Raw genomic sequence first — 22,470 nt, forward strand, 5'->3', positions numbered from 1 at the left:
AATGACGCACTTAGCATGCATGGTCAGCTCCCGATACTCATGATAGTGGACAGCTTTCTTAGCCGAACAGGGGTGAGAATGCCTCAATTCTAATCTAGACACAATCTAACTTTCCTTCTCCTTGTCCAGCGTGACATACATCCTTGCTCTGCATCTTGTGGTTGTAATTCTGTTTGCTCGAGTTGCTGCGTTAACCCTAGACTCTCGATAACCTTCTCGCGTGCAGTAAATAGATTGATTAACCGATATCTTTGATTCCTTCCACGTCTTGTCGAAATTCGTATTCCTGATTTTAGTAACGAACCCAACTTTCTTTGCATAGTTTGCATAAAAATTTCTGTGCGAGAGGCAACGAACCAAAACTCATTCCTATGACTGGAATTTCCTTTTCACCGACGCCACTATGATCCGGCAACTGTAACGTCAATACACACAATTAGATATGAATTAAAACTAGCCCTAACACAATAAGTATTTAATACCAATTCTTAGCATACTTTAATAATATCTCAAATAAATATGTAACTGTACCCGAATTTCCAAATAAATGAGCTTCTTGAATTTTAAAAAATATCTATATTATACAGATTTGTTTCACTATAAATACTAACCAAAACTTTAGCCCAACCCAATATATTGAATGTTGGATTGGTTTGAATTTATATGGTTAACAAGTTGATCACATAAGGAACCAATACATTTGATAGGTTCACAAATCACATAACACCTTTATATAGTAACCTGCGAATATTTTCAGTAAAATCCTATGATTATAAATATAGAAATGATATTTGAACTTTAGGGAAGTGTACAATCATCGCTCTACTAAAATCTTTTATATCATTATATGGTCTGATACCATTTCAGGATTCATATAGCACTCACTAATATAGTTATACTATATTGAAAGCACATACCGAATTGATGTAACCTATCCTAAGAAAGTAGATGAAAAGTAAAATCAAAGCATATTCTCATCAAAACCTTGCCAAGGCATAAATACTACCAAAAAGAGCACATATTATTTCTTAGTCAATAATACAAAATTAACACAGTAAAAGATCTAATGTGACTTAAAAAACATCTAATTAGCATGAATTAGAAACATTCACATAGCACATTCAAACCTCGTGTCCGTAGTCCAACTCATCCTTTCTAGTCACAACGACGTCGGTAATTTCGTCGACCTTCAATTAAAGACACCGGAAAAAATCATTATCAAGTTAAGATCCTTCCTTACTATATATTGAATGAGTCCAATAAAAACCATCAAAAAATATTGCAAAACAAATCTAGGAGTCAAGCATACTTTAATGATGGCAATTCTTATGATTCGAACATGCTGGGTAAGTATTTAGTAGCAATTTTAAGCATACTTTGCTCAACTAAATATATCACTGTGCCAGAATTTTTCAAATAAATGTACTTTTTGAACTGAAAAACCATCTAATTAGCATGAATAATAAACATTCAAATAACACATTGTTATAAAATTTCTTACAACGAATGAGCAACTTATGCAACATACCTTCGACCCTTCTTACTCTTGAATAACTACTTCACCTACACTGAATTGTTCATCGCCTTGTGTTGGATTGATCAATGTACTAATCGATCCGCCTTCCGGGGTTGAAAACGCCATGGAAGATGCTCTCTTCCGGAAGTGTTGCACTGCACCCTTCTCTTCGATGGTTGATTGGAGGAGGTTGGCGCCGCTGATGTAACTAAGAGCGAACCATACACCGTAGCCGCCGAGAGGGAGATAAGATGAATAATCGGGAGCGTATACTTCACTTGAGAATGGAGCGGCACTTGGATGGTCCGATGGAGAAGGACGGTGCCATCAATGATATGAAGAGAGAACCATGTACCGTAGCCACCAAAGGGAATAGAGGGTGAAGAATCGGGCTTGATTTCTGTTTCGTGATCCCAGGAGCAGTTTTGAAACATATCTCTCAAAAGATGATTTTAATTAAACAGCAATTAATAATAAATATTGTAAATTAAAAAAATAAATTAATTTAGTTTTTTATATAAATTAATGTGATTTTATTTATTTTTTGGCTGGTCACCTCTTGATTTCATATACTTTTTCATTTTATAATGGAGCATCCCATGAAAGCAAATATCCCTTCTCTCTTATATTCATTTCAATTTGCTTGGAAACACTTCAAAAAATAATTAAAAATTAAAGGCAAGAGATGAAATACTAGGAGAATCAACCAAAGAAACAAAAGTAATTAGGAATAATAATAAATAACAAACTACATCCATAACACAAGTAAAAGACGAACGAAAAAATAAAAAATTGAACACATTTTGAATTGTTTCAATGATGAGAAAGTGGCTGATATAATACATTTTACAGGATAAAATAACAGTGTTTACTAAAATTCTAATCGTTCATCAAAATTCATAAAATTAAATCCCTTTTTCTCCTCTCACCGCCAGAACTGTACCGCTACCTCCCGTAAATTCTTCAATGCTAAATAAAGGTTAAAACTTTTATCTTATTCATCCATCACAAATACATGCAACAACTGATTAAGAAGTACATTTGTACTAATTAACTCAAAACATGCAAATAGATAATATATTTCTATTAGTAGAAGATAATGTTATATGATACTCCGCTTCTAAAATTTTAGGTTTCTCTTATTTTAGAGAGTGAACGAGCGAACGTACTAATTTAGACTTCATTTGATTTATATATAAAATGAGACATAAATATAGAGACACAATCATTAAAGATATAAATATAAAATATTTGTGTTTATATATTGTATTTGATAAAAATAATAAACAAAATATACAAATATTTAAAAAAAATTAAATAACTCTCGATTCAACTACAAATTCTACTACTAATAACACTACACCTCTATCATTTCAAAATCTGTCATCACCATTTAAATTTTTATCCCTTTCAATACTTCTTATCTTTTTCAATATCATCTCAAATCATTATTCAAATATTAAATATATAATTTTCTTGAAATAAAAACAAAGAACCAAAGCTTAGAGTTTATTAAGTACTAATTAAAATTTAAATAAATAAAAAATTAAATGTACAATTTTTTCTTGAAGAAAATGAAAAATCGAACCAGAAAAAACAAGAAAGAAGAAGATGATTGCAAGGAAAACAGGAAGAAGCAGAAAATTAGAAGGAAAAGACAACAAAAAAGGGAATAAGGAGACAATTATTTGGAAGAAAAGAGGCGGATGTGGAACTAGAAGAGACAAATCAAGAGAAAGAAGGAGAGACGTAGCAGTTCTGGAAGGTGGAGCTTGGATATGGAAAGCGTGGAAAAGAGATAGAACGGATATGGAAGAGAAAGAGCGTGGTGATCGGTGAGGTCACCTCGACAGTAATGACGAGACAGAACACAGAAAAATATACATCCGTAAATAGGTAAAAAAAAATAATGACAAATGACAAATCGAATACAGCGACATCAGAAGAAAAAGAAGAAGAGACGACGATTGAATTTTTATTGGTAAGAGTTGAAAAAGGCAGAAAAAAAGTTAGTGACTAGTAAAAAAAGAAGAACTGATGACAGTATCTGAGAAAAGAAAAGGAAAAAAAAGGTCTAAAAAAATGGAAAGACAAATTTTAAAAATTTAAAAATTAAATAAGAATAAAAAAATAAAAAAAATTAATGCCTTATAAATTGTGTTTCGATATCTCAATTATTTAGAAATATATAAATTTAGTGTTTCATATTTATCTGTGTTCTTCTGTATTCATCGAAAATTTATATCTCAAATCTATATCTCATCAAACTAAATAAAAGATATGTATTATCATAGAAACATAAACATCAACTAAACACTGCCTTAATTCTAGTTATACACTAGTCTAGATACAAGTATAATAGATAATACGTGGATGATTTTTACCAAAATTTAAAACGTACCATACATCAATAAGAATATGATGTGATTAAATAATAATAACTATTGTTTTATCGCATTACAGTAGATGTATATTTTTAAAAAAAAATGTATCATGCATGCAATTTTGGGTTAAAAAAAATCATTATAAGAGTTATTGTATAAGAAACATTAGAAAGAGCACTGGGGAATACCGGTGCACCAATTATTTTAACCGTTAATTTTAATTAATATATATTATATATTTTTTTTATAATTCAGATCAACGGTTAAAATAACTGGTGTACCAATACTTCCGATGCACTTGAAATGTTTCTTATTGTATAAATATAAAATTTCAATCTAGCTAATAGATGAAATTATTATTATAAGAATTATTAATAGTTAAAATAATTTTAAAAAAATTACATTTACATTAATTTATTATTTAAAATTAAATGTCTCAAATTACTTTTCAAAATATATAATTATGAGTCAAGTTGATCATTATTCTATTAGTTACATAATAATATATGACATAAATTATTTATAACATATTATCATCGAACTGAAGAAATAACTGATTTAATTTACAAAAATATTATTTATACACAAAAAATTAGTTATTAAATTAGTCATTATTTATTTATATATAAATATATATTATTTTAATATATATTTATATTTTAATATGTATTTCATACGGTTAGTGATTAATTTGGTGATTAATTTTTAGTATACACAAAATATAATTACTTAATTTATTATTATATTTTTTATAGACAAATTTAAAATATTTTAAGCTTTAAAAAATCAAATCAATACAATAAAAATTAAGACTTAATTCGACTTTTGTCTATTTTTAAGAATAATAACATAACCCCTTACCAAAAGAGGGGACACTTTCCACATATACCATTATTATTTTAAGACAATTCAAACCTTATGTTAAAATATTCATCAAATAGTAACAGAAATTAATTTTGTGAAGAATTTTATTTATAATATGTGAGGTTTTAAATCTTACAAATAATTAATAATTTATTTTTGAAAAATTTTTCTATTAGTAATGGTGGTCATGTGGAGAATGACTATTTTTAAAAATATTACAAGAAAAAAAATAATTGCAGCAGGACAAAAATCTCTTACAAAGAAAAGATAATATCATACAATAAATGAAAAAACAAAATAGTGATATGTATATGGGTATTGGTGTTGATATTGATATTGACGGTGGTAGTAAAAATAATAATGGTAATAAAGTATAGTTGTATAAAAAATAGTAAAATAGAAATTATAATGAGAAAAATGAGAAATGATGATCGGAGATTATAGTAGTAATAGACTAGTGGTAGTTAATTTTATTACTTAAAAAATTTATACCATCTCAAAATAATAATGTTAAAGATAGAAGTATTTTTTTAAGGAGTCGATTATTATCATTCTTGAAATGGAAAAAGGCCGAGTTAGATCTCTAGTCTTGTAAAGATCTTTTAAAAATCATTTTGATGATTAATCCATTATTATAGTTAGGGGCCGATGCTTCCCCAGTTGGACCTAAGAGTGTTGTGCTGCTCATTAAATAATGAAGACTATAAGACTTCACTGTACCGGTAAGGCATGAACTATGAATTAAGAATAATATATTGGTAGATGCATAGATTGCGTCAGTCATTCTACCTTTAGAACCAACCAAACAGGTGCAGAATAATATCCTACAAAGAATAAAAATATTGCAACGTTATTATTTATCGACAATGCCTTTGATTTATTTATAATGGATTAATTTTGCGCCGCTAATACATAAAGACTTAAAACTAAAACATTATAATGCATTATGCTTAAGGTTAAATACGATTTTGGTCTCTATAATTTAAGTCGAAAATTTTTTTCATTCTCAACTTTTTTTTACATATAAAATTGTCTTTAAAGTTCAACGTAATTTTAAAATCTTCCTTTAGACAATTATACCTTCAACATATTTATCTCCCTCACACCTTCTATAGAAAGCCTCGTCGTCGCCCTCACTATTGCTTGGCTCTCCCCTTCGCAGTGCCGCGACTCGCGCCCTAGCCCCCTGTGACTCACCCTCACCGTCACTTTTCCCTCGCCCTCACAGTGTCATGACTGGCGCCCTAGCCTCGCTGCGATGTGTCTGGCCCTCACCCTTGTATTCCTCGTCATCATCGATGAGGTGGTGGTGACGGTGGTGGTCGTGTTCCTCGTGTTTCCAGTATCACTGTCGTACCTCCCTTCGCCTTTCCTCCATGCCCTCTGCCGTTCAGATCTCCCTTCCCTCCCTTTTTTTTCATCACAAACCCTAATTTTTTAATATGGATTATTGTTAATTTTTTTGTTTCTTGTTAATGATGATGATTTTGGTGATGAATTGCTGTTTTGGTTTTGATTTATTTGTGGTTGTTGTTGAAGGTTAGATTTTTTTGTTGAATTCATGAACAAATGGTGATAAGGTGGTAGTGGGTGGAGTGGTGCAAATGGTGATGGAGTGATAGTGGCTGGGGTGGTGGTGGTAGTGGTAAGAAGAAAAAGGAAAATATTTTGGTTTTTTAAAAAATTAATCTATTCAAAAGAACGATTTTAAAATTACGTTGAACTTTAGAGATAATTTTATATGAAAAAAAATTAAAAACGAAAAAAATTTTTAGCCTAAACCATAAGAACTAAAATTATACTTAACCCAATACAAAAAAAAAAAAAAAAACTATTGATGATCATATAAAAAACTACTCACAGTATATAGTTAATTATTGTAATATATAAAGTACTCTCATTATTGTATGCATGAAATTATGCACCATACATGCGCATATAAAAAATATATATGCATCATGCACGTGTGTTATTATTTTTATTTCTTGTACTATCCATATTATTCACCTATAAAATATCATTCTCTCTAGTTTAATAGAGTTAAATTTCAACATATTTATTATCTATTTCCAATATTATTTATTATTTTTGTTACATTTTAGTTTCATTTGTGATATATATAGTTACGCGTTTATGGATTTTTATCTGTATAAAAGTTTTAAACATTGCCAAAATAATTCTAATTTTCTTGATATGCGTTTTAACTTTTAATTTTTATTTTATTTCAAGAGGGGAGTAGAATTTATAGCGAACAACAAAAAGTAACAAAATTAACGAACCTAGAAAGGAAGGAGACAAATAATACAGCCCTCACACAACTGAAAGCAAAGGGGATCAAATAGTGTATGATATAATAATAAATAAATAAGATAGTTTTCAAAAAGAAGTCCAAGTTGGGCCATGTATGTTGTCATGTGGAAATTAAAATAAATAAAATGGGTCCTAATGAAAGGGACAAGTGTTCCAGGTACGTGCTCAGATTCATGCATGTAACATTAAAATTCAGCTGCTCCATTCTCATTCCTTGAACCTAAGAAACCAAACTGTTACCATAAATCATATTGTTCTACCCATTTCATAATTCCTGAACCCAACAACAATAAGTCAATAATAATAGTAATAATAATAATAATATCTTTCCCTCTTTGCTGTTATTACCATTTTGACATTTTCTTTTCTTCTATTATTTCTTTTCTATTTTCATTATTTATTCATTTCTTTTAATAATATCTCTGGAGTCAAGACCCCTTCTATATATCTAAATTTCTTGGTTCCTAAAAAGGTTCTCTGTGCCAAATGTTTGCATGTGACACGTACTATATAATCCTAAGATTTATTCTATGCCGGTATGTATCTAATCTTATCTTATCTTATGTATATATAGGCAAACATATTGGCTTTGTAAATTAATCTTTTTTTCCAAAAATATTAATTAAAATAATCAGATGACCCACAAACCTTATGGCATAACGAAAGCATATATAGAAGTAGAACTTGAAAAAGTATATATTATTATATAGACAGCATTGTTTTTATCATTTGATTTAGGAACAGTGATGAGGTCTTCCCAAAGCATCCAAGATAAATCCATAACTTACTTTATTTAAAAATTTAAAATTCCTGATATTTTTCTATCTTTTTCACTAAAAAATTATCACCAAATAAACCACTAAAAAAAATCTGAAACATGGAAATAGTGAAAATAGCAGGCATACCAAATAGTCGTTTGTTTCTAATATTTTGAAGGTTCATCAAAGTAACACTAGCATATTGCCAAGTCTTATAACAATCCTAATATCCTGCATTAAGTGTGTCATATGTAATCTTAATTTAGGAAGAAAAGAAAAAAAAAAAAAGGAAAATCCTGTTATATTGTTGGACCTGAACTCTGAATATGCATGTAATACATTTGATACATACATAATAACTAATTCTGTATACCAATTTTCTTTTACTTCATTTCCAAACTGTGTATAACATTTCTAAGTTGAAACATTGCTAACAGAAAGTGCCAAAGAGTTTTTTTTTTTTTTTTCTTTTTCTTCTTCATCCCCACCCCCCAAAACCTAATTTCTACCTTCAGAATATAACTTAATAAATTTCATTGATGCTTGAAAATGTGAAGAATCTCACAGGACATTATTTCCCTGAATTATGAGTCTTCTGAGCTCACTTGCAATTCCTTGCAACAAAACTGGTTTTTGGATAACTCCATTGATACCAATCTGCATGCACTTCTCCCACAACTCATCTCCCATATTCACGGTCAACGCTACGATCATCGGCCAGTTTCGGCTCCTGAACTTCCGAATCCTCGTGGTGACTTCAAAGCCATCTATGTCAGGCATGTGAAGATCCAAAAGAATGATTTGGAAAGAAGTTCCGGCAGGTCCGATGGCAGTAAGGCATTCGAATCCGGAGGATACGGTGGCTACAATGCAGCCTAATTTCTGAAGCAACTTTTGGGTCACTGCCCTATTTACATCGTCGTTGTCGGCCAATAGAACTTGCAGACCTCTCAACAGAGAATTGGAACCATGACGCTCCGAAAACTCTCCAGGTTCCGAGATGGCTATGCTGATTGATGGTCGTAATTGAAACCGAAGAACGAGGGCCATGCTTTGAGGATAACCATGAGAATTCGGAACCAACCATATGTTGCCTTGCATCAGCTGCCAATAACATAGTAGAAGAGACTAAGTACCATTCATGAATCATGATCCAAATTCAAAACACAAAAGAGAGCAATGGAACCTTATTCATGATCCTAATTCAAATGAATTAAAGAACTAGAACAAAATTATAGTTAACAATTGAATATGGGATATGCTACTATGTTTTAGCATTTCAATTCCTACAAAATTCACAATGCATTACATAAAATTCAAGAGACAAAACAGTCACTAAATGAACTTATGCAGTTCATAACTAGAGATTCAAAACTCAATGACTTAATGTGCATATTTTTTAAGTAGACATAAATAACAAACTTCTTGAAACTCACCTGAACTATCCTTTTGCAAATGCTGAAGCTCAATCGGCCCTCGACCCTATCACTAGAAAATTTCCTAACTCCAAATCCCGAAGAAAACGAGCTCCCAATTTCTGAATCACTACTGTTGATCCCTATCTCAAATCTAATATTTACATCACCACTAGATGAGCTTGGTCTCCAACTTGTCCACCCTTTGTCAGTCCTTCCCTGACTTCCGGTTTCGGCGAAAACTCTAAGTACGAGAGTTCCTTCCCTTTGGCTATGATCCAGAAGGTTCCCAACCATGTGCAAAATTACCTGAAAAACCCTCCTCTCGTCGCCCATTACATTGTCCGGCAAAGACTTCTCGACCTCGACCAGAAAACCAAATCCTCTATAGACACACATGCACTTGGCAAGGCAAGCCGCTTCCTTTATCATCGAATGTAATCTGAAAGACCTTATCTCCAAAGAGAATCTCCCATCATCCTTTGCCGAATTGTCCATGGCATCATTTATCAAGTTCGATAAGACATTGCTCGTCCTTAGCATTGCATCCACGATAAGTTTCTGTTCGCTCTTCAAATTATCGTCTTGCACCATTGAAAGCAATCCCAAAATCGAGTGCATAGGCCTCCTCATCCCATCACTCATGACTTTCTGAAATGAGCTTCTTGCCTGGCTCGCCATCATAGCATCCCTTTTCGCCTGTTGCAAAGCGCGATTTTGTTCCTCCAATTTCTCTCTCATGAGCTGAGACTCTTCCAGAATTGCAGCATGAGATAAAGCCACTGCAACCTGATCAGCAACCACCTTAATTATCTCCAGCTCTTGATTGCTCCAAGATCTAGTCTCTCCACTCGGAAGAATCAATACCAATATTGCATAACATGCCTGCGTTAACTCCGGTGTTCCTCCTTTGAAATTACAAACTCGCAACATTGGCATGCGGATTGCAGCAACCGGTCCAATCTCGCCATTTACACCACTACTTGCACCAGCAAGTGCTGAGTCAGGGCCAAGTATATTCACTCCATCACTTCCTTTAATCTTTACAACGTCCGGATCAGTAATTGGTATAGTAAAATTAAAATTCCTCCTATTTAATTCATGAGTAAGGTTCATCTCTGTTTTCTCAACATTAGGCATCCACACAGCACAAGTCTGCAATCCGAGTGTCTTAGAAAGCTCCACCAAAGTGGTATATAGAATCGTATGCCTATCAAGCGACTTTCGAATCTCCTGAGTGAGCATCCTCACATGGCTTGCAGCCTCCTTTTGCTTCATTATAAGACCAACCTCCCGTCCAAGATCCCACGTCTTTTTCTTCAGCATGAACTCCCTGACCTTCACCTTAAGAAGCATAGGGATCAGCGTGACAAGTGTAATTGCCGTGGCACACGACACCAACGCTGTGAGAATCTTGAAGACGGTGAGCGCCACCATGAGCTGAAAAGTGTGAGGGCCATAAGTCCACCCATTCAACAAATGCGTCAATCCACAAAGAACAATGAAGGCAATGAACTGTATAAGCACCCATTTGAAAGGAACATTTGTGCAACTTATGAAGTAAAGAAGCTCAATGGGGATTGAGAAGTATGCCACAGCAATCAAGAAATCCCCAACTCTCTGGCATTCTAGAATGCTCTCAATAGTCCACAAGCTAGATTCATCATCACAGTTGCATCTTGGAAATCCATTATCTGTTGTTGTTGCAGATACAGTTACCCATAAGAGGAGTGAGCAAATCAACAAGAACCAAGATGCCACTGCTTTTAACATTGATACCAATATATATATGTAGTTCTTGATCTTCAATCCATCTAAGCATATGTCACATATGTAAATTAATTGGCCATAGCTAGAAATCAAAGAAAAAATCTTCCAACAATTTCCTCAAATTGCCTTGACCTGCCAACAAAGCTAAGTAAGATCCAAAGATGGAAAAAACAAAATATGAGATCCTTAAAAAAGGGGAAGGGAAAAAGTAAAAAGACACAATTCTATGACTTTTTTGTTTCACTTCTCTCACTCTTGTGATTTCAGGTTCAACCTTGGTTCATTGTTTCAATCTTATATAGCACCTTATGGATTGGAATGGCATGAATCGGTGAATAACACAGTTGTCAACAGATAAAGATGGCATTCCCCATCAACAAAAAATGCAAATAATTTAAAATTAAAAAAAAAACATATACAAAAAAAATATATAAGGGATATAAAAAATAAAAAACAAAAAGAATAAAAGAATCAAGGAAATCTAGGCTATTACAAAACCTGGGGGGAAGGCAAAGTCCAAAAAAAAACTATTAAAAAAATCAAAAGTCCAACAACAACGTGTAAGAACTAAGAGCTCTCCCCGAAAAATAAAAAATAACAAAATAAAACCAAAAAAATAAAGAAGCATAATAAAACCCTGTAATGCAGAGCAAAAATAGAGTACCTGAAGAACCATATCTCCTTGAATGCAATCAAATATTCCAGCTTCACATCAGATCTTACCCCTTTTGTGGAACACCAAAATCAAAACTTCAGTTATAGAAACATCAAAGGATCACTCCATCTCCACCACCATCACCACCACCACCATGGGTACCACCAAAGTCCATTGCTTTAGAACAACGTTAAGTGCACCACCATTGAGAACAAAAACAAGTAGAAAGAGCACACACCCAACAACACCAAAATGAAAAAGAACCCGTCTTTATCGTTCAACGACAAGAAGATCAAGATGAAGAAGGAGGAGGAGGAGGGGTTGCTATAAGAGGAAAGCGAGTTGGAGGCTTTTTGTTGAAAAAGGCTTTTGTGTTGAAACGAAAGGAAAGAAGAAATAGATTATTGGGAGAGAAAGAGAGAGAGAATCTTTATGAAGGGTTAGAGAGAGTGAGTATTCTCCATTTTCCAACAATGAGAAACCAGAAAAGAAAACCATGAAAGGAAAGGGAGAAGAGAAGCGCCGTTGTTTCTTGGAAGAAAAAGGAGGTGAGCTGGATTTGAGAGAGAGAAAGAGGGTCCCACATCGTTAACATGAAGAGAACTTAGACGCTCTCAAGAACCAAAACGTCCTCCTCACACCAAAATACATTTGTTTTATTTTTCTCTCACTGCTCTTTCCTTTTCAGTTTTCTGTTCCTCTCTCTCCTCTATTTTATAAAAACGCTCATGTTCTACGTACAAGCGTCTTTTATATAATAAATTCAAATATTCAATCAACTTGACGTAAGTTGAACAAACAAAAATTTTGCAGCACAAAACTTTTTAATAAAAATATAAAATTTATTGATATAGTTTAAATTTATTGATATAATATAAAATTTTTTGTATAAAACACCATTTTTATCGATATTGTATAAAAATTTTTCACATAATATAAAATATTTTTATATAGTACGTAAATTTTTTGTTCATAATACATAAATTTTTATTGTGAATATATTTTATTTTGTTAATTAAATGAGTCAATATTTTAAATACGTGGTCTTTTAAAATTTTTTGTATTGCACACTAAAATTTTTATGTTACACACTAATATTTTGAACATGTGATCTTTTAAAAATTTTTATGTTGTATATTAAAATTTCTGTGATATTCATTAAAATTTATGTATTATTGATCAAAATTTTTGTGTTTTAATTTTCTAAATATTTATAAGAGAAAAAGATGATAAAGACGACAAAAACGATGATGATGATGATGATAATAATAATAATAATAATAAAGGAAGATGAAGAGGGAAAAAAAGAGGAAAAGAAATTAAACAACAACAATGATAGCAAGGATGACGGCTATAGTAATAGCAGTGACGAAGATAAAGGAAAGAGGAGAAGAACCAGGAAGAAGAGTAACAGAAAGAAAAAGAAGTAGTGCCCAATGACTTGGTTGAAACTTACTTTAAAAAACATGCCTAGTTTTATTGTTTAAAAAATATTATGTGTGTACTAACTAAATCAATCATTATATATTTGTATATAAATATATATTATTTAATTCATTTTTAATATGTACTTTATATTTTAATATATATTTTATATTAGTAGTTTATTTTGGTGTACACTTATTATAATTGTTATTTTTATTCTTATATTGTATATTTTAATTAGGATAAAGTATTGTTGAGAATAAGTAGTATGATCAATTCAATCTATCATGTGTCAAATAATTTGTTATTGTTATTATATGTATTTGTTGGTTTACGAATTTTTGCTCGACCAGAGAATCAACAAGATAAAAAAAGACCGCAACCAGGAATCATCAGCATATGTGCTATGTTGAGTGTATAAACGGGGAAGATGTCATCTTTACTGGTTAATGACTCGACTCAAAAGCAAAGTATAAGGAAAGTATCAAGATGAGTAAAAAAAAAAAAACCTATATAGTCATGTTCTTAGAGCAGAAGTACATGTTTCGACACAACACAATTGAAAACTTATGAATAAGAGGTCGATAAAACTTAGAAGTTTAAAAAAGTAAATCTAATGAAGTCGAAGACAAGACAATTATCACGTGTTTTAAGTGCTAAAGTGGAGTGCTCATAATCGCTATAGACGTAAGTTACTTTGCTTGCAAATTAAGTTATAACCAGAACGCAGGATATGATTTAAGGAGTAAGGATAAGGAGTGGAACATAGGACAGAAGGGTGCTTAAGGAATAAGAAAATAGAGTTATAAGAGTGGTCTATAAATTGAGAAAGAATAGAATCAGAAAAGGGAACTTTAATTCAACACTATAATCAAATAAAAGTTCTGCAAAATTTTTAGTCACATTGACACAATGAAAGATCATGAAATGTAAGTGCACGTGAATGTTAGAGTTTGATTCACTTTATTCATTTTTTTTATTATTTTATTACTTTATTTTCAGTTTGGTTTTTTTAGGTTTACTTCACGTTTCTATTATGTTTTTTATTTTTTATCTTTTAGAGTTTTCTGACATCCTACTTATTTGTTTCTTTTTATGTTTAAGAATGTTTGATTTACCATTTGTCTTTAATTCACGATAAATTTCTGTTTGTGCTCATTTATTGGTGATACTACAATTTTAGTATTGTTTTACTATCTGCAAAGTTATTTTTGACATTAAAATCAATAAGTTTCCGGTCAAGCTCATTTCTTTCAAAGAGTTGTATCTATTCTTCAAATTAAGATCATTGATACAAAGTTTGACCGACACCTGATTTAAAATTGGACAAAAATCAAGCGAAACAGTATTATTCAATTAAAGCGTTAATACAACAAGGTCCTTTGATTAAATTTATTGATCTATCTGAATTATTAAATTATAAAAGATTTATCTCTCAATATATACATAATTGTCTTCATTGGATGAAGATTATCAAATTTTATTTTTCTAAATTATGTATATATAGATAGTGCATATAGAAAAATGATTATTGACCTCACTCACTAAGAATTTCTAATGGTTATAATTACTGCATATTTGTCAATAGAATATTCTTAAGATAAATACGGTAACAGAGTTTTCTCTAACCTGCGATGGGTATGGTAATTAACAATGTATGTATTATACCTTAATTTCGGACACCTAATGCCTTAGGGTGCTAGTTGAATGGATATTAGATATGATTTAAATATTTATAGAATTAATGATTAGTCAATAAGAAATATGTCAACTCTCGGTAAAAAGTTTAAACTCTATGATTATAATAATTGGAATTAATAAAACATTAGTCAAAGGGATTAAATGAATGAAGAAATGAGTTTCATAAGTCATTCATAGTTCGTTGTAATAATGGTAACAAGTTAGAATTAACAATTAAATCATACTCTAAGGGTTAACCCAGAGTAAAAAAGATGGAAGGAATTATACTTTATTTTTGTTGGGTTCTTAGTAAAAATCTATTACTTCATAATATCGGGTCGTTAGGAAATGTTGCTAGACGTCAACCTTAATTAGTAAATCTAGTATGACTAATATACTATCTACTTAGTATTGAACTTACGATGTCACATACTAACGAGTGTTCTAATTTTTGCTCAAAAATTACTTAATTATTATTTTAATTTGATCAAATAAATAATTATATTAAAAACTGCTATATGACCAGTAAATATTATCATATTTGGCAAGCATTTGGTGAGCAATAATTTTCATCCATATTTAAAAAATTTTGCACACAAGAAGCATATACCTTGCACCTATATTTACTAAAATTTGTATACACAAATCAATATAATTTGTACTCACGTTTATCAAAGTTTGCACACAAGAGTTAATAAAATTTATTTATTAAAAATAATTTATATTTATGTTGGTTAAACAATGGCAAAAACACTAAATATTGATCACCCCAAAAATTTCTCTTAGATTAATTCAAATAGAATATTATTATATTCATTTGCTAGCACCAAAAATATAATAATAATAATAATAATAATAATAATAATAATAATAATAATAATTATTATTATTTTATTATTATTATTATTATTATTATTATTATTATTATTATTATTATTATTATTATTATTATTATGTTAATTAAGAATATTAAATGAGAATTAAAAATAATTAATTATTTAATTTTTAAGTTTAAATTTTAAGTTTGGATGAGATCTTAACTGATTATGTTTTAAATTGAATTATGAAATAATTCATTAAATTGAAAAGGTTTAAGTTTGAAATAACAACATATAATTTAAATTTAAAATAAAATTCAAATTTAAAATTTAATAACAAATCTGATTCTATATATATATATATATATAAGAGTAAAGGAAAGAGAAATTTTATTCCTTTACCTTTATACACATAAATATATGTGAGTCTAATTTTTTGAGAAAAATTTTACATTGCAAAGAGGTTTCTCAATTTCACACAAATGTCTATTGCTCAAGAAGTTAACAGCAAAATTTGGTATCAGTGTAAATACGCATAGCGCCCTCGTACTATCGAAAGAGAAAGTTGTTTTTACTAACGTACTCAAGTATTTGGATCTAATATATGTTATTTGAATAATATTTAAGTATAAAATAGATCTTTATGGTTACTTTATTTTTGTTCACTACGTGTCACTTATAATATTTTAAGTACTATTTTGGTCCCTAATGTTTCGAATGTGCTATTTCAATCCTAAAAGGTTTCAAACGAATTCGATGTTGTCCTGTCATTAAATTTGACTTGAGTAATTAAGGAAAAAACTTTTATATTAGTGATTATTAGTGGGTTGATTTTATTTACATATTAAAATTAAATGTTATATTAACTCTTAAATATGCTAATTGGTCATGTCAAATTCAACTTTGGGACAATATTGAATCTATTTAAAAAATTTTGGTACTAAGATAAAATGTTGGAAACTAAAATAGTACTTTATCCTTTTATTATTGATAATTTTTTTTTTTTTGGTATTCTTCAACTCAACAGGTTAAGAATTAACTTTCACAAATCGGAGTTATATTTAAGGATTTGTTGTTGACGAATGAATTGTGTTATGTATATGGTAGAATTTAAACTATTGACACTTACTTAAAATTTTAAACAAACGAATGAGTTAACCACTCAACTAACTCAAATATTGATTATTATAAATAATTACTCTAATACTTTCTGAAAATTAGAAATAAATTTATTTAAATATAAAATATTATATTTAAATTAAATTTTAAATAATCAATTTATCATATTATTTATATTTTTACTAAATGATAAAATTTTAAAAATATTAATAATTCTATAATAATTTAATATTTATTTCAAAAAATTATTTTTACTCAAATTTTAATTATATATTAATTTAGTTAAATGTATAATTATTTTATATGTTAAAAATATGAAAAAACTATTTTATAATGGTAAAAAAGAGAATAATTTTTTCTAATTTCAAAAATATTGAAATAATTACCTTTATTATTTATATTTTTTTAGAGTAAACCACAGCACAAATGGTGTTATTTTATGGTTTGGATGATCTACCTAATCTCTTAAAATTTATCGGTAGTGCTATTTATGTTATATTAGTAAATTAATAAGTATAAAAGTATCAATGAATCTACAGTAATTGTTATTAAATAAATAAGTATAATAATAATAAATTTAAAATTAATTATGATAATAAATAGTTTTTAACTAAATAAATGTAATAATAATAATTTATATTTCTCTGGTACCTAGATATGGTAGATACGTTTATCAACACATATAACGTGTTTTACTATTTATCTATTTTCATTATTATTAGGAAATTTTATTAATGTTGGGTGATAGTGGAAAGAAGTCATTTTGAGGAGAGCTGGATATTCATGGAACTCGATCTTTACAAATCTCGAAAGTGATAAGATCTATTTAGAGTTGTGGACAAATTATTTTATTATGTTGTAGCACATTTATGTAAATTTAGAACGAAAGAGACTTAGTATTTTTTTTATTTTAATTCATTAAGATTTTTTACAATCAAATATTATGTATTCTTTTAGTTTATACGTCAATATATAGAAAATTTATCTTTTAATTTAGATATAGATTTAATACTTTTGTTACGATTTGTAAATGTCATACGAACATTTCAATGAATGAAAGTTGTTCTTTCAAAAAAAAAGATAATTATTGATTTAGAAAGTTTTTCATAACTTGTGAAAACACATTTTTTTAATTATTTCGCAAGTTACAAAAATTTCATCGTTAATGCTCAAATAGATATTACAAAATTTTTTTTATATGGAAAGGGTAATGGTGTTTTTATCCAATATTGATATTTCGGGGATGTTTTGCATATTTGTGGGTAAACTCAACATATAAGGGGCGTGTTAACACAGCGCTGTCAAAGTGAACCAGAATTCGTCACAGACGTGGAGGCTCCCCGGCAACACGGGGGCGTGCTAAGCAGAGATGTCAGCCAGGTTTTGCAGACTTCGTCACAGATATAGAGGCTCCAAGTCATCACGTGGGGGTGTGTTGCTCAAAGATTCCATACAACTTTTTCAGAGATTTTCACACGTTTCCGAGGAGTTGCAGAGTTCTTTGTAACACGAGGAGGGCATGTTAAAGTTATACCTGCATGCAGAGAACATCTCCTTTCTTTGAAAAAAAGTAACACAGGGTTGAAGTTTTTTAAATTGAGATCAACACTCCTTTATGAAACTAAAATTTGGAGAAGAGAGGGATTTGGTTTGTTTAAAGAGGGATTTGCAGAGAAAAGTCTCTGAAGAAGAAGAAGAGAATTAATAATGTGTTGAAAAAAAAGTGATTTTATACATAAAAAAAAATATTATTAGTTTATATTAATCAGAGATGGTTCGTAATTATATAGTATCCAAAGAACATATTAGCAATTCTTTGGATCATCTAATTTATGTAAGTTGATCAATTTTTTTTATGTATTTAAATTTTTTAATTTTAATTAATGTTATTTTTTAGTGTTAGATGATAATGATATAGCATTATTATTTTCGTATTATTATTTTTACTTAGCTTGTATTTAGTATTATTTATTAAATTTAATAAATAATATAAATATTAAACTATTTTTGAATAATATTTTTATTTTTTCAGTATAATATTATTTTATTTAATATTTGTAATTAATAAATAAAAAATAATATAAATATGAATATATAATTTTTTGAATTTTTTTGTTATAATAATGTGATTATTTTTTGTAAATTTGATAAATAATTTAAATATTAATAAATAAATATTATTATTAAACGAATTTCTGATCTTGTATTTTAATAAATATTTATATTTTTATTTAGAATCAGTAATAAAAATATTAATAAATATTTTTTATTTGTAAAAATAATAAATAGTATAAATATCAAAAAAAGAATAATTTTCTTCGATTATTTGTTATCATAATTATTTGAGGATAACAATTATTATATTTTATTGTCTGTTTATTAAAAGTAATAAATAATATAATTATTAATAAATAAATTTTTTAGTTAGGTATTTACATTAGTAAATAAATAGTATAATATAATATTTTTTATTTTATTTTATATTGATGTAAATTAGTATAAGAAAAAATTATTTGTTATAATCTTCATTCATTTAAACTAATAAATATATTTAACGAATAAATATATTTTTGTTGTACTAGCCTAACAGGAATTTTATGGTCCGTAAACTTGATCTACCGAAGACATGAAATTCGATAGTAGAAAACTCCTTACGAGCAACAGAATTCTACCACGTTTCGAGAATTAGGGTGATTAGAGAATTTTATCCCTTACTATCTGCTCTCGTGGAAAGATGGAGGCCGGAAACTCACACCTGTGTATTGCCGGTGGATGAGGTTACCGTTATATTGGAAGACGTGGCTCACATATTTGGCCTACCGATTGATGGAGAGGTTGTGAGCGGCTGGACAGATAGCAGTCACAAATTTTTGTAGAGTCAGAGCATCGTGATTTTCGACAACGAACCCGTTGTGAGTAGTTCCTCCAAATCTTATGTAAAGCTGACATAGATTTGTTGTATCAGATATGCAGAGCTATTGGACACTTTAGACTGTATTTAGAGATACGTCAGATGCTATATTTTCTATTTTATGGGGTTCGACCTTATTTGTAGATAAGTCCATGGCATATGCTCACGAGAAGTATTTATTGTTACTTTGCGATTTTCAGCGGATCCACACTTACAGTTGGGGGCAGCATGTCTTGCGCATCTTTACAGGACACTGTGTCGTGCATCATGGTATGATACTAAGGAGATGGATGGCCCTCTTAATTTTTTGTTTGTTTGGACATAGGAGCGAATGCCATGTATTGCGCCCGTTCCGAGACAGCACCTTCCAGTAGCTGACATACCAGTTTCTCGGAGGTAACAATTCCTATTTTAGTTTTGTATTCTATTGATGATGCATATTTGATTGACGGCACGCATTTTTTAATTTTTTCAATGTTATGTGTTGTAGGTGGAGTCATTCCGCACGATCCACAATGTAGTTATCAAGACCACATCAATATTTAGGCAAGAAATAGACTACATGGACAAAATTAATGTTTTTGCTTTGTGGGTTAATATCTAACATTAATATTAGGTTTCTAATTTTCTAATAATATGTTGAAGTTTGTGCCGTATGAAGGATTGATCATACCCGACGAGCTACATGGACACCTTAAGGTGTGAGACACTGTTGCTCTGTTATTGTCGATCGAGTGTGTCGAATGGCACCCTGCGAACTGAGTGATGCATTAGTTCGAGTATGCACAACCCGTCCCAGAGCTAGCAAAAGTCATTCTATCGGAAGAGCATTGCATCACTCTTCGCAAAGTGCAACTTCATGACTGGAAAGTTTGACATGAGGAATGGATAGAGGAATGGGGCAACCGCCATGACACTTAATTGCGGGAATCTGCACCCCCTTCCGACTTAGGACTTTAGACCGTTGGCTGAGTATCGTGATTTGTACATGGATTTGTTCAGCCATCTGCTGAGATTATCAGAGCAAGTTCCTCATCATCAACCTCAGCCACCTGTAATAACCAGAATAATCGTTTTAATAAAATAATAATTTTATATTGCTCGGAATAGGTTCAAAAATATAGAAATGATATTTTGAAAACAAAAAGGTGAAATTTGAATTCAATGAATTTTTCTAAATGGAAAAAAGTATCTTTTATGGAAATTTTTTGTAAAAATGTGTACCGGTGCTTAAGCCAGCAGTACCGGTTCTAGTTTGACTGGAACCGCATATTGAGAAAAATAAGATTTTGAAAATTGAATTTATTGTTTTAAAAGGACAAAAATAATTTAGAATTGAAAACCGGACACTAATCTTAAAGGTTTTGGCCTAAAGTGGGCCAAACGGACCAAAAATACTTAGCGGATTGGACCGGACCCAAGTCCAACATATAAATACCATAACTAATGAGCATTCAGCTCATTTTCACCAAGAAACAAAGAAATGGGCGCTGAACTTGTGAAGAGAAGAAGGAACCCTTTTTACTATTCATCTCCTCCTTCTTTTGGCCATAACATGAGTTACGAAGCTCCGATTGACGAGCCATTTATGGTCACGCGAAACTCCCGTCGAGCTCTTCGTTTCTATCTAAGAAAATCTGGTAAAAACTCAAAACTCATGCTCTAGTTTCTGCCCTAATGAAATCTGTAATTTTATGTTTGGTTTTTGAGTAGATTTTGTAATTTTATTTGTTTATGGGTGATCTAGCATTAGAATATTATTGGGTTTTGCCCCTAATCTCATTGGGTAAGGTAAGGTCTTACTAAACCATTGTGTTTAGTTATTTTTATGAATCCTAGGTTTGATGTTGGTATGTTGTATGATGTTAGATTGAGGTTTGATGTTTGTTGGAGTGAGCTTGATGGTTTTAGAGCCTTGAGTTTGAGCTTGGTGTTTCGAGTTGTGTGGGAATCGGCCAAGGTATGGTTTTAGTTTCCTTTATATAATATGTAATGTTTTTGGAAACTTAAGCTAGTGGACTATAGGATAGGTTGTTGCTATTTTAAAACTTCAAAACTCTGTTGTATTCAGTTTGACTAGCCGGCCTAAACTCCACAGGCTATGACTAGTCCTATTTTTGTATATCATACTTATATATATCATGTTTACTTTAATTATTACCTTTTGTATCCTAGAGCTATCGACAAGTTTTTATATTTGTTATGTCTTGTTCTGTCCGTGCCTACGCGTTTAGAATCGGGTGTAAATATTTCGCATATTGTAATTCCACTTTATGCGACTTTGAGCTTTATTTCTTCGTCGAGCTTCTAGTTACATAAATCCTTGGACATATATTATATATTAGAAGCTTTAGAGATGCCGTGACACTTTGTTATCCTTTACTTTACGGCTAGAGGTAAGGTTTAGGGTAACGGGGTGTTACATTTAGTGGTATCAGAGCGATTCGTCTTCGTGAGCCTGAGGGATGGACCGATTGTGTTTCGTTGCACACTCTGGGTCGTTTTTCTTTTATGCTATTTAGGTTATCTGCTTGATATGCATAGCATGCTTGTTTGTGAGTGCCTTTGGGGGATAATTGAAGCACTAGGCTTGAGATATTGAGACTGGTCACCTCGGTATCGATTGTTTGGTATAGACAGGATCCCAAATAGCAACTCGCAGAAGAGGTCAATCACGTTAACAAAGAGATAGTGAGAATGATTAACCTAGTCTATGCATTACAAGCTCAACATGTTCCGGAAAACCAGTTCGTGGAGTTTGCGGCATATCAATTGATTGGTGAGGCTCAGCATTGGTGGCAGGGAGACTGCCGACTGATGCAGCTACAGACTAAAGATAAATGCT

The 22,470-nt window shown here is 30.5% G+C and overlaps 1 protein-coding gene across 2 annotated transcripts; it reads right to left on the reverse strand.

Annotated features, from left to right (window-relative positions):
- Positions 1–7,976: 7,976 nt before the first annotated feature.
- Positions 7,977–12,400, reverse strand: LOC112776836 (ethylene receptor 2). 2 transcript variants are annotated; one of them, XM_025821098.3, is made up of 3 exons: positions 11,682–12,400; positions 9,269–11,149; positions 7,977–8,936 (listed from the first exon to the last, which is right to left on the reverse strand). In XM_025821098.3, exons 2-3 carry the CDS (start codon positions 11,018–11,020, stop codon positions 8,394–8,396), a joined length of 2,295 nt encoding a protein of 764 aa, XP_025676883.1. In that variant the 5' UTR covers positions 11,021–11,149; positions 11,682–12,400; the 3' UTR covers positions 7,977–8,393. The 2 variants fall into 2 exon arrangements, with proteins under 2 accessions (XP_025676883.1, XP_025676884.1); XM_025821099.3 differs by having other exon boundaries at positions 9,269–11,161; positions 11,682–12,398.
- Positions 12,401–22,470: the final 10,070 nt, after the last annotated feature.

The sequence above is a fragment of the Arachis hypogaea genome, chromosome 19 (assembly GCF_003086295.3).
Source record: "Arachis hypogaea cultivar Tifrunner chromosome 19, arahy.Tifrunner.gnm2.J5K5, whole genome shotgun sequence".
Classification (NCBI taxonomy): Eukaryota; Viridiplantae; Streptophyta; class Magnoliopsida; order Fabales; family Fabaceae; genus Arachis; species Arachis hypogaea.